The sequence below is a fragment of the Rhincodon typus genome, chromosome 24 (assembly GCF_021869965.1).
Source record: "Rhincodon typus isolate 14 chromosome 24, sRhiTyp1.1, whole genome shotgun sequence".
Classification (NCBI taxonomy): Eukaryota; Metazoa; Chordata; class Chondrichthyes; order Orectolobiformes; family Rhincodontidae; genus Rhincodon; species Rhincodon typus.
The window spans coordinates 13,204,454-13,222,131 of NC_063355.1; the positions used below are offsets into that span (position 1 = coordinate 13,204,454).

Sequence of the window (17,678 nt, forward strand, 5' to 3'; positions counted from 1 at the left end):
CTGGTGCTCTGATTTTGTCTCAGTCCAAAGATGTGCAGGTTATGTGGATTGATCATGCTAAATTGCCAGTAGTGTCTAGGGATGTGTACGTTAGGCATGGGAAATGCAGGGTTACAGGGATAAGGTAGGTGCAGACACGATGCGCCAAAGGCCTCTTTCTGCACTGTGGGGATTCTTTGATTATTTCAAAGCCTGTTAAATTCAAAGCCTCACATCACAAAAGGGATTTTTTTTTAAGGGTATATTTAGCTCTGTGCAACATGATGCGTTCTTCTAGGGAGCAAAACAGTGTTTCCTGTCTCGGGGAGGCAATGGCCTAGTGGTATCATCGCTGGACTGTTAATCCAGAGACCCAGATAATGTGCTGGAGACCTGGGTTTGAATCCTGCCACGCAGATGGTGGAATTTGAATACATAAAATATCTGGAATTAGGAATCTAATGATGACCATGAACCCATTGCTGATCGTCAGGAAAAGCCCATCTGGTTCACTAATGTCAATGCGTTGAGGAAATCGCCCTGTTCAGTTGAAGGTATTGCTGCCTGTGGAGCAGTGGTTACATGGATGTGGTTGCCTTTGAGTATCTCACTTCAGTGTGAGAATTAGTAAGTACAGAGGTTCTCACAGCTGGCTCCCATATCCACATACTATATGCGTCTTCCAGCTCAGGTTCCTGGAAAACGCCAGCAGGTAATCTGATTGATTTACTTAGGTTTAAATTAGGCTTGGGAAGATGTGCAAGTCAGGCATATAAATGGGAAAATAAATTTGTGCTGTGTTTGCTATGGGTTGCCAATTCACGATTTCCCACGTTGCAACTCACCAGGCCATATTTATACCCCACTGTCTTTTCAGCCTGAGGAGACTGCATGCTGACTGTAATACTCCAACTGCTGTCACAACTGCTAAAACTATTTGAACAAATACTCAGATGAGTAAAGTAGAGTAAACTTGTGACATTTGATACAATAGTCACATTCAGACTGTTTTGAAAATGGATATACAATTTGATCTCCTAAACAGTTCAAACACAAAAGGTTTGATTATATATCAATGAAGTAGAAGTGGTGTAAGTATATTTCACTGTAAAGCTCATTGAATTTGAATTATGGAATTATCATTCAGATAGCGCTTAAAGGAAGTAATTTTAAAATATGTTACGGTAAGTGGATATTACAGTATTCCCAATACAGTGGAGAAATTGCTTGGAATTTAATTTTTATGTTTTATATTTTTATGGCAAAAAGAGATGATAGTGTCTGATGATCTATAAAATCAGTGCAGATATATGACTTTGTGTCATATTACCTTGTACATCAAATTTTAGAGTTTGATCCCATTTATCTTCACCAGTAACAGGTACCCAACAGCTGCTTGTTCACAAAGGTGCTGCAGTATAAAGCTGAAAACTCTATGAAATTCATAATCTCCACTTGTCCGAATTTGAAATGTAATTATAGTCTATTCTTGTTAATGATTTCCAGTGTTATATCAGGGAGGATTCAAACACCGGATCAAAGCTATACAGTGTTGCCAGTGATTCTGTATGTGATTGTAGAAAATCTCATTCAGGTTATTTATAAACAATATCCTGTCCTTCAATAAAGCTCCATGAACCTTGACAATGTAATTTACAGGCTTGTTCCAAAACTGGTGGCATCCCCACAATATCTATTATCATAGATGTACAAAGTATAATATGCAATGATGAGGAAAGGCCATAAGAAGCTCAGCTCTATTTTCTTTGGAAGAGGGAGTTTGAGGTAATTTGGTTGATGCTTTCAGAATTATGAAGGAGTCTGACAAAGACAATATCTGCAAATTGATCAGTAATTTTAATAGCAGGGACAAATTTTAAGAAATAGAAAGCTAGACAGAAGAGGGATCATTCTGAGGAATCCAACTATACTGTGGTTCTCTTGTGGACTATGTTACCATGGCATGCTTCAGGAAATTGATATGTTGGGTTCAGGAGACAAGTAGGTGGCTGAACAGAGAAAAATTGGTGGGATATTGTGAAAAGGAAGGTAGGTGGTCTTAGGCTATAAAAGATTATGGCCTTTTTTTATGCCTAATGACTTTTTCAAGATATGGTCTTGTTTATGCATTTGACAAAAGGATTATGTAATTCTGCAACCAGTGAAGTTTGCCTGCCTTGGAGCCTGAGGTTTACTTTCAATGGAAAGCAGAAGAGTGTTTGTATATCCATGCCATTTATGGCTCACGAACAAATCAAAGAAATGTATGATGCTGAACACTGCTTTTCTGAAAAGGTGATTTCCTCAATGCATAGTTTGGGCAAAAACAGCATTTTTACTCTTTTTATTTAAAAAGAAATGTTGCAAACTTAATGTTTGCACTTTAGAGTTTGTTTTATATTAAAGTAAGACAAAAGCCAAAAAACACGACTGACATTCCACAATTATTTCATGCAGCACTTCCATTACCACATTTTACTGTTAACAATTTTACTAGGTAAAAAGCAGAATCCTCTAACTTACTACAGGAATTGTGTGTGTGTGTGTGTGTGTGTGTGTGTATACAATGTCCTGTGAAATTTAAGTCTTCAATAGAATCATTACAATTAGTAAAGATAAAGACGAGAGAATGCAAGATGGGGCATCTGTCCTGATTATGTCCAGGGCAGGAAGGCCTTCCCACTCCCAATGTCAATTAAGGTCCGTATATTGGCAATTAATATTGTACAACAAACTTGTCAAATCTTCTTGTAGGCTCCTGGGGACCTGGACCCGAGGCCAAACATCCTCAGTGACTGAACAATGGACCAGGCTGAGGCCAGGAGAACCCATTGAGACCCAGTCCCTTTCTACTCACTGTCCCCCACTACCATTCTTCCCCTAGCCCGTGATCTCGATCCACAATCCCATTCCATCTGTGGCTTGGGTCCATATATGATGTCAGGCTTCAACTTGGCCAGCAGTTGTCAAAAAAGGGGGATTTTCATCCCTGGGGCTCCTGATCCCAGGGAAGTCCCAGCCCAGGTAACATAAGGGCCTGAATGCCATTTAATACAGTGGGTTTTCCCCAAAGCAGGTGACATAAAGCTACTCTCAAGTTGATGTTTGAGATCTCTGTCACCTGGATTAAACTCTATCAGTATTTTCTGTGTGCAGCAAGGCAATTAAATCTACCTATTAATGGATGCCAAGGACTCTGTTCCTCATGAACTGTAGATCAGCAGCCAGTTAGAGGTAAATTCTCACAAGACCACTCAGCAGCAACAGAGTGTGTACTGACACCTGATTGCTAAGGGCTAATATACTTCCTGTATCCCAGATTGCCAAAAGTTCAAGAAATGCCATGCCTAGACCGACAAGGATTAAAAATTTATACCTCTGCCTGTTAAATTAACAAGAATTAAACCCCGGGATCATGCTTGGAAATCAAAGTAATAGCTTCTAAATAGCAAACTACTAGAAATATTATGTACAGGGCCCTCAGTTTTAATTAATTCTTTAATATCATATTCTGTCAAAATAATAGGCTGTTGGAAGTACAAGTCAATCAAGCCGATTTAAATTTTACTGAAACCATAATCAGCTTGTTTCAGTATTTAGGGTTAGATTTCATTCTTAACATTGAGCTCTCAAAATAAAACAATTTGATAGAATTTTGGCCCTGTTTTTCTTGTATCAGAATAAGTAAGTTCCTGTATGTATGTTTATTTTTCCAGTTTTAGAAACACTTGAAATTTTGGAGCTAAGATCTTGGCATGCTGACTTTATACATTTGGGACCCAAATTTGAGTGCAGCCCTGAAGAACAGGATGAAAGGATTCTTTCGGCCATTAATCTTTAATTGATTGACCATCTCAGTTTATTTCAGCCATTATTTAGTGGAAATTTTCCATCTTTCTTAAAAGGCAGGTGTGGAAAATAAAGATAACACACTGACAAGTTGGAGACACTCCTCTGCTTTATGAATGAATGCGCGTTGTTAGAACACTGAGGTGGCTTTTCTATCTGATTCAAGTTCATGTATAAAATGAGAGTGTTGACGTTGACACAAAAAAATACAACATTGTCCAGTGCAAGAGATAATTCAATAGCACGTGGCTTAGAGAGCTGAAGTGCTTGGTATGTTTAAGATATAAAATCGGTAAAAATGAGAGAACAATCTCAAATGTATTGATCTGGTAACTGTGACAACAAGTTACATTGAGAGTATGAATCAGGTAGAATTGGAGAAATTTAGCTAGATAATACTGGCATGTGTCTCAGTTGGTGCTTTAATGACAACATTGATTTTCAAGGATTGTGAGATTGGTACATACTATACATTTCTTGTACATATAATCTGTATGTTTTTTTCTGGAATATCTAACTGGATAGAATAGATTCAAATTGTTTTGTAGAGGACAAGGAGGTGAATTAGCTCAGTATATCAGGGAGAGCTATGACATAAACAAAATAGATCAATTGATGCATATGTCAGAAAGAATGACTTTGCTTTTATCAACATTGAGATGGAGGAAGCTATAACTTATCTGCCAAATTATAATATTTCAGTGAAACATATTCTAAATTATGCTCTACTGATTATCTCAAAACAGTTCAGCCTTCTGTTTGCTTCATTGATTGCAGCTCTGCAGTGATGTGACATGTTAAGTGCTGCACCTATTAATATCCACACATATTGACCTTCAGTTTAACTATTTTTGCATTCATGTGGAGTTATGCTTTATTTTCTAATGTGTAGCATCTTACGTTCACATCTTGTATTGTACTTCACCTGTAACTGTTCTTTCCATTCACAGACTTTAGCCGACTCTTCACCTTGGATTCTGACTGTTGATTCTGACTCAGTATTTTTCAACTTCTAGTTTGGTGCAACTTAGTGACCTGGCTGAGAGCCTCGAAATTATTATCGGGTTGATAAGGTGGTAAAAACTATTGGAATTCTTGTTTTGCCACCAGAAGTATAAAATATAAAATGCTGACTCACAACAAAACTTCATATAATCATCTAGATGAGAGACAGAATATGGATGGTTGCAAAAGATCACAATACAATTTCACTAAGATTCTGTTTGTTAAAAAGAAATACAGATATAAATTACAAAGTTATAGAAAGATGATACAGGATCAGATGAGTCTAAAATGGGCAGCCATTGATCCATGGTTAGAGATCACAGTTCAACTACAATTTCACTAAACTATGAAGAAGTTCAAGAAACTAACTCCTGTGATTTGTTCATCCTTCCGATAAATACAAGATACTTGGAACAGGGGTCAGGAGAAGCATATTTAGAGAGAGAGAGATGTTACTTTGTGAGATTAATTTCCAGAGTTAGAGCATAATGCAGAATCCATGTCAATATTCATGATCAGATTTCATAAGTGGATGAAGACAAAATGGATCAAAGGATATGAGTGCAGGACAGGCAAATCTGATTAGGGTCATTTGTTCATGTAGACGGTAAAAATTCAATGAAGAATGTGTGTGCCAAATGGCTGTTTCATTGTTGCACCTTCTATATACCTTGCACTGAATCTCTGAATCTGAATAATTGATATAAATTAGGAACAATAACATTTCCAGAGCTAATCTTTGGACCAGTCTACTTCAAACATTAGAGATTTCAAGGTATAGTTGAATAGTAGTCTGGTGGATTGGGACCAATGGGTTTTTCTGGTCCTTTGGCTCATCTTGTACCATTTTATCAAATCTTTGAGGAAGGAAATGAGTAATGGGGATTATCCTTCTAGTGCTTGGTTTTGCAATCCTGGTGGTCATGGCTGTCCACCTTTCACAGTCTTTGATGGTGGTGGAGTCTTAGTGTTTTTCCCATATTTTGTACCTCTTCTGCTTCTTAAACTGTTGATGTATTTCCTCCCATGTCTCCCATTTGCTCTGCAACCATCGACTCACCAGTCACTACCATATGTTCTAGTTTCTGTCTCTTAAGTACCTAACCAAGGAATTGTAGTTATATTTTGGTGATCATTTGTGAATGTTCTTTCTGTGTATGTACCATTCTAATGATGTGCAAGTGATATGTGTTTTGACACAGTTTATATTATTTTACACTTTGTTATTAAGCAACCAAAAGTGTATAATAAAATGACCCATAATTCATCCATAATTTGGACATAAATCATGCTTAACAGAATTTTAAATAATTTTCCCAACGCTCCTTGCCAATGCCCAAATACAGTAAAACAGTTTTTAATATAAAAATTAGTGAATTGAGGAAAAAAAATAATACTAGTCTTCATTTTGAATAATGTTAGTATTGTGGAGAACAAATAAATAATCAAATATGGATACGAAAGCTCAAACACTTTTTAAAACAAAAAGTTCCTATTTTGAACATCAGAGAAAAAAGCATGTTTCAAGCATTTTTTTAACATGAAAAAATGAAATGATTGGACATTAAAATCCAGAAAACTGTCAACTAACTTATTTCTTTAATTATGACAAATTTCTTTCTCCATTCATAAAACAAGTGTGGCTTATGTCTACACCTATTTCATTTTGTCAGCTAAGAACTTGGTTTTCAACTAGATGCTATTGGTTTGAATTGTCTTGAAAAAGAGAATTTGGCCTTGATCTCCTAAAAGGAAGGGGTGAAGTCACATTGTATCTAAATGGTAAATAGGAACGAGCTCCTTTTAAGTCAATACACTGAATTCAGACCTTGACCAAGGAGTTGCAAAATCAGACTGATATGAGTTTCAGTCCATAACATGTGTCATGCTATACTCCTGGATGCTGCAGGATGTGAAACAATGAGTGTCATCTAAATAATGATAACTTAGAGAATTGATGCCTTCCTGGTGGAATCATTTTCTTTCCCTAATGGAGGCTGAATTTCATGTGCAACAAGTAAGTTACTGATTGATCTCACTTAGAAGGATTGGAACATGGTGAGGCGGTGGCATAATGCAAACGTCACTGGAATGGTAATCCACAAACATCGGCCGTTGTTCTGGGCATGTGGGTTCAAATCCCACCATGGCAGATGGTGAAAGTAGAATTCAACAGAAGTCTGAAATAAGAAAAGGCTAGCCTAATGACAACCATGTAATCATAAAAAATCTGGTTTGCAAAGGTCAACATTCGAGATCAAATGTGGCAAATCAGAGTCACTTGCTCATGTAGATGGTAAAGGCCAATGCAGAATGTGTTGGACAAATGGCCTGTTTCATTGCTGCACTTGTCATGTACTTTGCTTTGAAACTCTGAATCTGAATCATTGATGGGAAGGTATTTTACCATCTTTACGTGGTCTAACTTACAAGTAATTCCAAACCACAGTTATGTGGTCGACTCTTAATTAACCTAAAATGACATAGCAAGCAACTCAGTTCAAGGGCAGTTACAGAAGGGCAGCAAATGCTTGCAATATTCACATCCATGAATCAATTAAAGGAAAGTCCTGGGCAATATTTAGTGGAGGCAAAGGGAGTCTCACCCTTCAACTGCATATTTTGGGAGGGTCCAGCAAAACAACTTCACCAGGCAATGGCGACATTCCTCAGGAGCAAGGACCCTGAGAGTAGATGTCCTGCCTGTTGTTATTCAAAATTTGGGAGTGAGTGGCATTCCATTGTTGTATCATGCATAAAGAAATTGGAAGCAGTCAGTATGCAAATATACATTCAGGGTGAGACTTTTGTTGCTACAGAACAGTCAAATGCTGAGTAACAATGTAACAGACCACCAGCCACATGGAGAACTGCTACACGTGATGAAGCTCCAGCATCTTGGCTCTAAAATAATGTGTTTAATTTGAACTCTGGAAGCTAGAAGACATGACAGTGATTATGTATCTGAAAGAAACAGTTCCATGATCTGCAAAAGTCATGCTGGACTTGAAATGTTAACTCTGCTTCTCTCCAAAGATAAATAAGAAATGTTTGGAGGGATATGGGTCAAATGCAGGCAGATGGGACTAGTTTAGTTTGGGATTATGGTTGGCATGGACTAGTTGGACCAAAGGGTCTGTTTCCGTGCTGTATGACTCTATGACTCTATGTGATATGATAAATAGTTCATTTGTGGCATACCCATAGCTAGGTTATGATAATGCCAATCAATGTAATCTTGATCTCTTCTCATTGTTGCCCTATATTAATCATGTACTTTCTTATGTTACCAGTGGAAGCAAAACAGTTAATGGAATACTAAAAATTTCACACCCTAAGAAACTGGCTTATGTATCTCCATGTTTTTTGATGCTGTAGTTAGGCAGATGTTTCTCCAGTATTTGAACACACGAGCATTACAGTCCATACATATTGAGGAAATATAAGATTGCCTTCTACCAAAGTAGGTGACATGAAGAAATTCTTTGTGAGTCATGATTAATGCCACAAGTAGACTGTTAAATATGGTGGGTAAGTTGTGATTCTGAAAGATAGGATTTACATGCATTTGGAGAGGCTAGGAATGATTAGGGATAGTCAACATGGCTTTGTGTGAGGAAAATCATGTCTCACAAACTTGTTTAAGTTTTTTGAGAAAGTAACCAAAAAGATTGATAAGGGCAAAGCTGTAGATGTTGTTTACTTGGACTTTAGTGAAGCCTTTGGTGACGTTCTACATGATAGACTTATTAGTAAAGTTAGATTACATTGGATTCAGGGTGAACATGCCAATTGGATACAAAATTGGTTTTACAGTAGGAGACAGAGGGTGATGGTGGGGGGCTATTTTTCGGACTGGATGCTTGTGACGAGCAGTGTTCCACAGGGATCGGTATTGAGTCCACTTTTGTTTGTCATTTATATAAAAGATTTGGTGGTATAAAAAATTGACAGTGAAGAAGGTTTGAGTTATAATAATAGGCTGGGATTCTTTTCACTGGAGCATAGGAGGTTGAGGGGTGACCTTATAGAGATTTATAAAATCAGGAGGGACATAGATAAAGTGAATAGCAAAGATCTCTTCCCTAAGGTGGGAGAATTCAAAACTAGAGGTCATATTTTTAAGGTGAGAGGAGAAAGATTTAAAAAGGACTTGAGGGGCAATTTTTTTTACCCAGGGAGTGGTTAGTATGTGGAATGAACTGCTCGTGGAAGTGGTGGAAGCAGGCATTAACAACGTTTGAGACACATCTTGATAGACACGTGCACAGGAGGTGAACAGGGGGACAGATACTGCACTTGGGCAATAAGTAATGGTTCTAAATGAGGATCAGGAATCAGTGCATGCTTGGCCTGTTCCTGTGCTGTATTGTATTGTGTTATATAAATCAGTTTCTGAGTTTGGCTATGGAGATATGCAAGATGGGCAAACTGCACAAATGATATCAGGTCACCATCCCATGCCAATTGGCACAACCTCATTACTCACAGGGCATGGTGTCACCCTCAGCCTGAACCCAGCAGAGAATGTGCAAAAAAGAAATCTGTTGGCCACAATGACATTTTTTTTTTCTTATAGAGCTGGCAGGCACCGTTCACACTCCAAAGTGAAGTCTGCAGCTGAAAACGTTCAAGAGCAAAGCCAACGTATACAATCCCTCTTACCCTAATTCAGCTCTTAGATTGTGGCATCAACTCAACATTTAGCCCAGAAATGGGAAGCAGCTTCTGAGCATTGTTCCGTTTGTCTTTATATCAAAGAGATACACATACACAGTGTTCCACAAAAACAGTTCATCCTGTCACTTCTTAGTCACTGCATAGCAGGGATGAGGGTGTTACTAATAACTGCTGTTCACGGATGCCTCAGCAAAGTGCCAAATATTACGAACTTGGCAGCCGGACAGAAAATAATAAATGTGCAGATTTCGACAAAAAGCATGATTTTAAAATTCATCAATTATCTAGAGTATAATACATGCGTGAGAACATTGTGTTCCAGTGATAGGAAAGCGACTGGTAATTCCTTTCCATTTTAGTTCTATAAATCTATAGTGTCAACCCTGGTCCGCTCCCCACTACGTAAGCTCCATTGCAGTCCCCCTCTCATTAGAAAAAAAGATTTGTTTGAAACTTTCCTCTAAACTGTTCAGTTTCCCTGCAAATCAAAGTTGCCCAGCATCTGTTGAGGATGAGGAGAAAAGCCAGGCTTAGCATCAGTCTGCAAACCATCTGCTGTGTGCCCAAGCCTTCTCTCACAAAATAAGCTGAATTTTTAATGAACCCAGGCTGGTAGGAAACAGCTTGTGGATACAATGGCAGAAGAGACCCGACAGCTGTAGCACTACTGAATACAGTGTCACTGTTAAGTCAGAGATATAAGTGGGGGGTCGGAGAGCCAGCACTAATTGCCAAACTGAATGCTGCAGGGAGTCTGCAGGCAGATTCAAATGAACTTCCAGTGACATAGCAACACAACAAACATGAGTGCGACACACATACACACAAACTAATGTATTGATTGTACAGTGCTACAAAAGAAAGATCAACATACAGCATTCACTGCATGCATCCTTATTAATATTGATTTAGCATTTCCCCTGTTTTAATTGCTCTGAGATTTCAAATAATAATAATGAATGTGTCATGAGAAATATTCTACTTGTTGGTCAATACATTTATCAATCAGAAATGTTAATCCGGAGATACGCTGAGCCAGATAACTCTTAAAGATTTCTGAATGAACTTTAACATTTCTCAGAATATCAACACAGACCCATTTCTCACTGTAATCATTTCTCTAATGAGTACTTCTTATTGGTTATCTCAAACTGAATCATGAAAGTCTCTGTTTTATGTTCTGAACCTTCCCTATAATTCAGTCCAAACAATACACAAAGTGAATGTGTTTTGTAGTATTACTTTCAACAGCAGATATTTCACAGTGAGCTTTTCCTCTTACCCTGGTTGTAGAGTAGTGGAAGAGAATCAAACCAGCCAGGAATTGGAGCTGTCTCATAACTCAGACTCAGCTAATAATGCGATCCAAACTGAAATGACAGTGGAGGCAAATTTTGTTCCCTCTCGCTCATGCGTTTTTTTATGCCTTTCCCATTTTGTTAAAAAAAAGTGCACTTGACTGTGTCTGCTGTTACTCCATACTGTGTTGTTTGATTTGAAATGAATGGCTATATGTTGTTGTCACTGGAGACACGTTGTAAACAGCTTGGTACATCACAGCTGGTTAGCCTGGTATGATACAGTAGTTGAAACACCCCGATGAATCCCAGCTCATATAGAGTACCACCTTTTTACTGTCTAATTGGTCTCAATTGCAACACGAAAGCAGGCATGAATATATAACTAGTTGAAATGTAGTTTCTTATTTTTTTGCCATTCAGCAAGATGTTCAACTCTCAAACCTTTTTGATGAAATCCAGTTAATAATACTTGCCATATGTTCTTGCCAGACTTCCTTTAATGTGATTTCATCTAAATAATGTTGAACTCCAGCTTCTAGAGTACACAATCTGACCCATGTGGCTATTAAAAAGGCTGTTACTTAACCCAAAGACCTCAGGGCTAATACAGCTTTTACAGATTAAAAATGTAACAAGTCTGAGAAGAATCAATAATGAACTTTATTCTCCTAAAACTATCATCCCCTGAGTGTGATACCTTTTTTCTTTTAATCCTTCGTTTTTATCTATCAGGATGAGATCGACCACTGTCTCTTTGCTAACATTTTTCATCAACACCCCCTGAGTGTCATTGCTTCTCCAGTCTGAGCTTCCCACAAACAGTACAATAGACAGGGGATCCGGATTTATGAAGATAACAACAGGCGTTTCCAGTAGCTAACGAGAATGAGCAGTTTCAATACATGGGCTGGTCCTTACCATAGCAGATGGTCAATTAAATCTACAACAGCCTGCCAATGCTCTCGTGGCCTGCGACATTCTGACCTTTCTTCTCAGAAAAGAGAGGAATAAAAAATGCACGCTTACTTGCTCAGAGTCTTCCGGGCTGTGATGCTGGCCACAATGACGCTCTCTGGGCGGGGGGTGGCTACCGCCTTGAAGGTCCCCTTCCAGAACTTTTCGAAGAGCTGCTTTTCCCCTTGCTGTACACTGGACATGATCTAGGAGCTGGTCTTCTGGAGGGAGATGCAGTGAGGATGGACCAGAGCGTTGTGTGGAGCTCTTTAGCTCAGACACAAACATAGACGCAAACACATACACACAGGGAGCGCTCTCCAGCAGCTGAGCACCAGGGAGCTGTCCAGCTTCTGAACCGTTCCACCTCTCCGTTCCGCTGGAACTGCCGGCACAAAGACAGTTTTCCTTCCGCGGCTTGGAGTGTCCCACTCTGTCTCCCTCTATCTCTCTTTCGAGTCTGTTCAGCCAGATGCAATGCCGATGTGACGGCAGTTACTGTTAAAAAAAAAGAAATAAAACGAGTTTGTCATCAAAGAGGACCTGCTTTACCAGGTAATCACCAACAGGCTTGCAACACAAAGAGCCATTTGCTGTGCTGTCCGGGGTTAGCAGTTTTAACTGAGCACCTGCTCTCAGAAACAGGCAGCTAGGTTCTTGAGAACACAAAAGCAGCGGCGGAGTGCATTCAGCATCCAAGCTGTTCCCTTGTTTTGTCTGATTTAGCATGTGACGTTGGAGCGGGGTTGGTCAGCTGAGTACCACGTCTCTTCCCCTTCTCTCTCTCTCTTTCCTCCTGTCTGAAAAAAAAAGCGAAGACTGTGCTGCCTGCTGTATCTGCATAACAAAAGGCTGTAGGTTCCTGAGGGCAGGCCTTGCATGTGCCTAACGCAATGAACAGCAGCTGCATTCAGAAGCAACCCGAAACCTTTCAGGCCAAATAGATTGGCTGCTGCTATAAGTGGGGGACAGGCCACGTCCTTTGTTCAAAGGCATTCCTTCAGATTTGACAATCTTGTTCCCTTGCTGTTGCTTCCTGTCTGGATCTCACAATCTGCACATTGAAAGCTCTTTTCTTAAACTTGGAGGTTTATGTGTTTTTATGCTGTTGTCGTTATATTGCAAAACTAAACTCATTGGGTCATCTTGTCTTAACCGCTGTCAACTAGAATACACAAAAATGCAAAAAAAAAATCATCATTGGTTAATGAAGATGTTGCTCAGACTTCTCAATAGCAAATGCTACTAGGACATGAATACAGGGAGGATAATTTTCACGTGTGAGGAAAATTTGACAGCCCGAGGTGGGTACAGGCCTGTTTTCAGTCACTGCAGGCCAGAATGATTTTGATGGCTGCACCTCACTTAGATCTCATGGGCGAGCTGCCTCCAGGTTGGTAATGGTTGATTTGTCTGCTTGCTACTTTTGGACGGTGGGATTTTTCAGCAGGCTCAATACTTATGTAAAGAAAGCTTTCACCAGCCAAAGTGATGTACTCATTTAATTTGAAAAGTATTTGGCACACTTCTTGAAACTTTCTATGCTGAGTATCTCCTGTGAGAGCTCCCAGTTTCACTGATATGGGGCTAAGTTCTGGATGGAGCTGGAAAAGTTCCTGTCCCCTATTAATGTCAGAAAAGTGACATAACAGAAGTTGAGAATGCCAACACCAGAAGCAGTGGTCCAGAATGTGCATGTGGTGCCAGAAGGAACTCAGTAACTTTACCTAAACAACAAAGGGCATAGCAATGCCCTTCTATGTATTTTGTTTTGCTTGGAGCAAACTCTTTATGACTGCTTTTATATGTAGCACCTCATTCTGAACTATGCTGTCCAAACATTTCCCTTTCTTGAACCTCTTACATCCCCAATCATAAAGAAATCCTATACCAACTTTCCTTCTCAGTCCAATCAAGTACTCAGCTGTTGTAGGCCCCTCAGTCAAGCTGACAACAATAAGAAACCTGTTGCCTTTTCTGCTGGCTCTTTATCACTTTGGATCCATGTGCTATCTGTGGCACAGTGGTAGCTTTCTTGCTTCTGCGTCTGAAGATTGTGGATCTAGGTTCCACTTCAGAACTTTGTAGCTCATAATCGTTGATCATACCCCATAATAACGCTAAAGAGCTGTTGCTGTGTCAGAGGAGCCACCTTGAGATGATTGTTAAATTGTGGCTTTGTCTGTATGATAATGAGGTGGTGATCTATATCATGATGTAATAGCGACATCAGCAGTCAGGTCCAAGAGACTGTGAAGAATTAGAATTAGAATTAGAATCCCTACAGTGTGGAAACAGGCCCTTCGGCCCAACAAGTCCACACCAACCCTTGGAGCATCCCACCCCCAGACCCATCCCCCTATAACCCACCTAATCTACACGTCTCTGAGCACTATGGGCAATTTAGCATGGCCAATCCACCTAACCTGCACACCTTTGGACTGTGGGAGGAAACCGGAGCACCTGAAGGAAACCCACGCAGACACAGGGAGAATGTGCAAACTCCACACAGACAGCCGCCCAAGGGTGGAATTGAACCCGGGTCCCTGGCGCTGTGAAGGGTTGGTTTACTTTATTATTGAGAAATGGGCTTACAAAGAACAGTATTAATAGAATAATGCAAAAAAGTGAGTTTTCAAAAACTTAGCAAAGTCAGACAGCAATCAGTCTGAGAGAAGGGAAAACCATTATCGGTCATACACTACCAGAAGAGACAAGGATAGCCATTTCTCCGATGTTTAGAATAGAACCCTAAGCCTCAAAACCTGAAGCAACACAAACCACCATTGAGTGAATGAAATATATTCTAGGGTTCTAATTTGTAGAATCATGAACAACATCTATCACTGGGTCAACTCCTTAAACTGATGATCTGGTTATTCATTCCATTATTATTTGTGGGAGCTTGCTGTAAATTAACTATTATGTTTCCTATCTTACAACAGCAAGTTCAAAACTCCTCCTTGGATGTAAAGTATTCTGGGATGTAATGAAGTTGTGAAAGATGGATCTAAATGGGGAATCATTCTTTCTATCTTTTCTCTGAGCATGCACAGCTGCCCCACATACCTTTACAGGAATGATACACTATCTCACTGTTCCTATTCCTACAGGACAAATTATCTCACAGCACAAGGGACAGGATAAAACTGGAGGAGATCCAGCCTCCACATTAACACTGTCTCACTCATCATGGAAAAAGGAGACTTGAAAAGAGTATAGGAGGAATCTCGATGTGCCTTGGAGGTAACAAAGCGAGAGAACAAGATCAGCAAGATGTCTATTTCTTTCTCTTGCTATTTCCCTTAAAGCAATTACAAGTACAGTGAATTGGTGAACTGGTACTGTATGCACTGCAACTCATGCAGCTACTGGATAATCTTCCCCTTGCTTTTTGATCCTCGCTTCCTTTATCTTTTCTTTTTACTAGGACCGTACCACAACTTGAAGTTGTCCTACAAAAGGGAGTGGACAAGCAACATGGTGAAGAAATACCTCCTCTCACTTCATCTTCCCTTAGTAACTAGTACAGGAATCAATATCATGGATGGAATGCAGAGTGAATTAGCGAGATCCTCACAGGCTGAATTATAGTCAGCATTGGTCAACAGGAACTGACGGTTGCAGGAAAGACACAGCAGCTGATCTCTGGCCGTTGGGAAATCTCAAGTGCTAGATCTGATGAGGAAGACAGGGATGCAGACACCAAGAGACCAGCTTTAAAAGAAAGATCGCAAATAATTGCTTGGAGCATTGAAATGCCCAAGACTAACCACACTTTGTTTCGACATATATGAGAGTCATTCCGTTGCAAGACTCATCGCTCTGCAGTCTAACATGGAGCATGTGATCAACCCTCTGGCTGGGCCCATGATGGAGCAGAGTGAACAGGCAGAGTCCCGTGGCAGAGTGGAGAGAACGGGCCGAGTCCCATGGCAGAGCGATCGTGCTGATTTCCAGAGTGGTGGTGGAGCGAGTCCTGGATGGAGGCACCATAACCTAGTAGGCATGGACTGGAACTTAAGTGTCACTTATTATCACTCTGGAGTTTTTCGACTGTTCCCATGCTAATCTATACTTATTTTTACTCTTCAAGTAATCTTAAAAGTATCTGTACCCAGGTCCTCTGTACCTAAGATGGTGCTAAAAGGCGACATTACAAACTTTCCATTGCACTCATTTGAGTACACATGACAACAAAGGTTTTTCTTTCTCTTCTATTCTCTGTCCAAGAGGCTATAGCCAGAGGGCTTGAGGAGTTGGGACCTGTCTCTAAAGCTAATATGCTCCCCAATCTTTCAATGGCATCAGAGATATGCTAAGTCTGATCTTCCAGTTGCAGTCTCATGAAATGACAATGACACAAAACGAGTGGTAAAGTTTCTCTCAAACATGGCTGAGAACAAACCTGCTCCCCTGCCATCTGCTCATCTAATTACCCACCATGATACCAGCCCCTGGCAGCTGTTGAAGTGCTGCAGTTTGCAGTTGGACCCTCTCAGACCTCAGTTTCTAGAAATCACAAAAATCTTGTAAATTCCAGGCTCATTACCAACTTGTTCCTTTCTTTCACCATTTGCTCATTTGATTAAATGGTGGCATCTTTTCCTCTGATGGTGTTGTTTATGGAGAGCTCGTGTGATTGATGTGACAAAGTGAGGTGGCACTTATATAACTGATGGGTCAACTGATGGACATTTTGTACTGGTGAGGAGATGGACTGCTTCGAATGATAATCTGGGAGTGAAGTGAATAGTTTGGTGAGGGAAGAAATCATTTGCAAGGTGTGATTGTCAACAAGATATGGTCATCTAGCTCTGGCTTCAGACTGATGCTCTGCACGTACCGTTCCTGCTGCATAGCAACAGGAATGAACCATTCAGCCCATCAAGCCCCTTAAACCATTCAATTGTATCATGGCTGATTATTACCACCATTCCATTAACCTGCCTTTCTCTCCAGATTCCCTTACGTCACCTAAATCCAACTCTCTCAGACTTGAAACTTCCATGCCCAGTACACACAGGCTATTAACGTTTCAGATTTCTGCTACACTTTGCATGATCAAATAGGGTGATCAAAACAATGCCACCCAAAGGTTGCAGGAACAGCACCTCATATTTCGCTTGGGAACCCTGCAGCCCAATGGTATCAATGTGGACTTCACAAGCTACAAAATCTCCCCGCCCCCTACCGCATCCCAAAACCAGCCCAGCTCGTCCCTGCCTCCCTAACCTGTCCTTCCTCCCACCTATCCCCTCCTCCCACCTCAAGCCGCACCCCCATTTCCTACCTACTAACCTCATCCCGCCCCCTTGACCTGTCCGTCCTCCCTGGACTGACCTATCCCCACCCTACCTCCCCACCTACACTCACCCTTACTGGCTCCATCCCCACCTCTTTGACCTGCTCCATCCCCGCCTCTTTGACCTGCCTGTCTCCTCTCCACTTATCTGCTCTTCTATCCATCTTCCATCCGCCTCCCCCTCTCTCTCTATTTATTTCAGAATCCCCTTCCCCTCCCCCATTTCTGAAGAAGGGTCCAGACCCAAAACGTCAGCTTTCCTGCTCCTCTGATGCTGCTTGGCCTGCTGTGTTCATCCTGCTCTATACCTTGTTATCAACAGTGTGTTTGCTGTTTTTGTGGTTTTACTTCTACTCATATGACCTTATTTGACTATCATTCCAAAATATCATCCCACCTCAGTGCTTTAATTCCTTGCTTGATCAATATGGCAACCATTCCCTCTTTTATTCCCTTCTCCATCTCGCCTGTCTTTCAACCATCATAGCTATGGTATCCAACTCCCATATAAATACGTGTCTTCAGCTCACCTATCTTATTCCTTGACTGCTTGTATTGAAATATATTCCATTTAGCCTTGCTAAACTCATTTCTTTCTTATCTAG

The 17,678-nt window shown here is 40.4% G+C and overlaps 1 protein-coding gene across 1 annotated transcript in view; it reads right to left on the reverse strand.

The window, feature by feature from the left end:
• Positions 1 to 11,971, reverse strand: part of srrm4 (serine/arginine repetitive matrix 4) — a 344,995-nt gene extending 333,024 nt beyond the window's left edge. Inside the window, exon 1 of the mRNA XM_048611588.1 lies at positions 11,841 to 11,971. Coding sequence (XP_048467545.1) covers positions 11,841 to 11,971 — 131 coding nt within the window. The remainder of the gene's footprint in view (positions 1 to 11,840) is intronic.
• Positions 11,972 to 17,678: the final 5,707 nt, after the last annotated feature.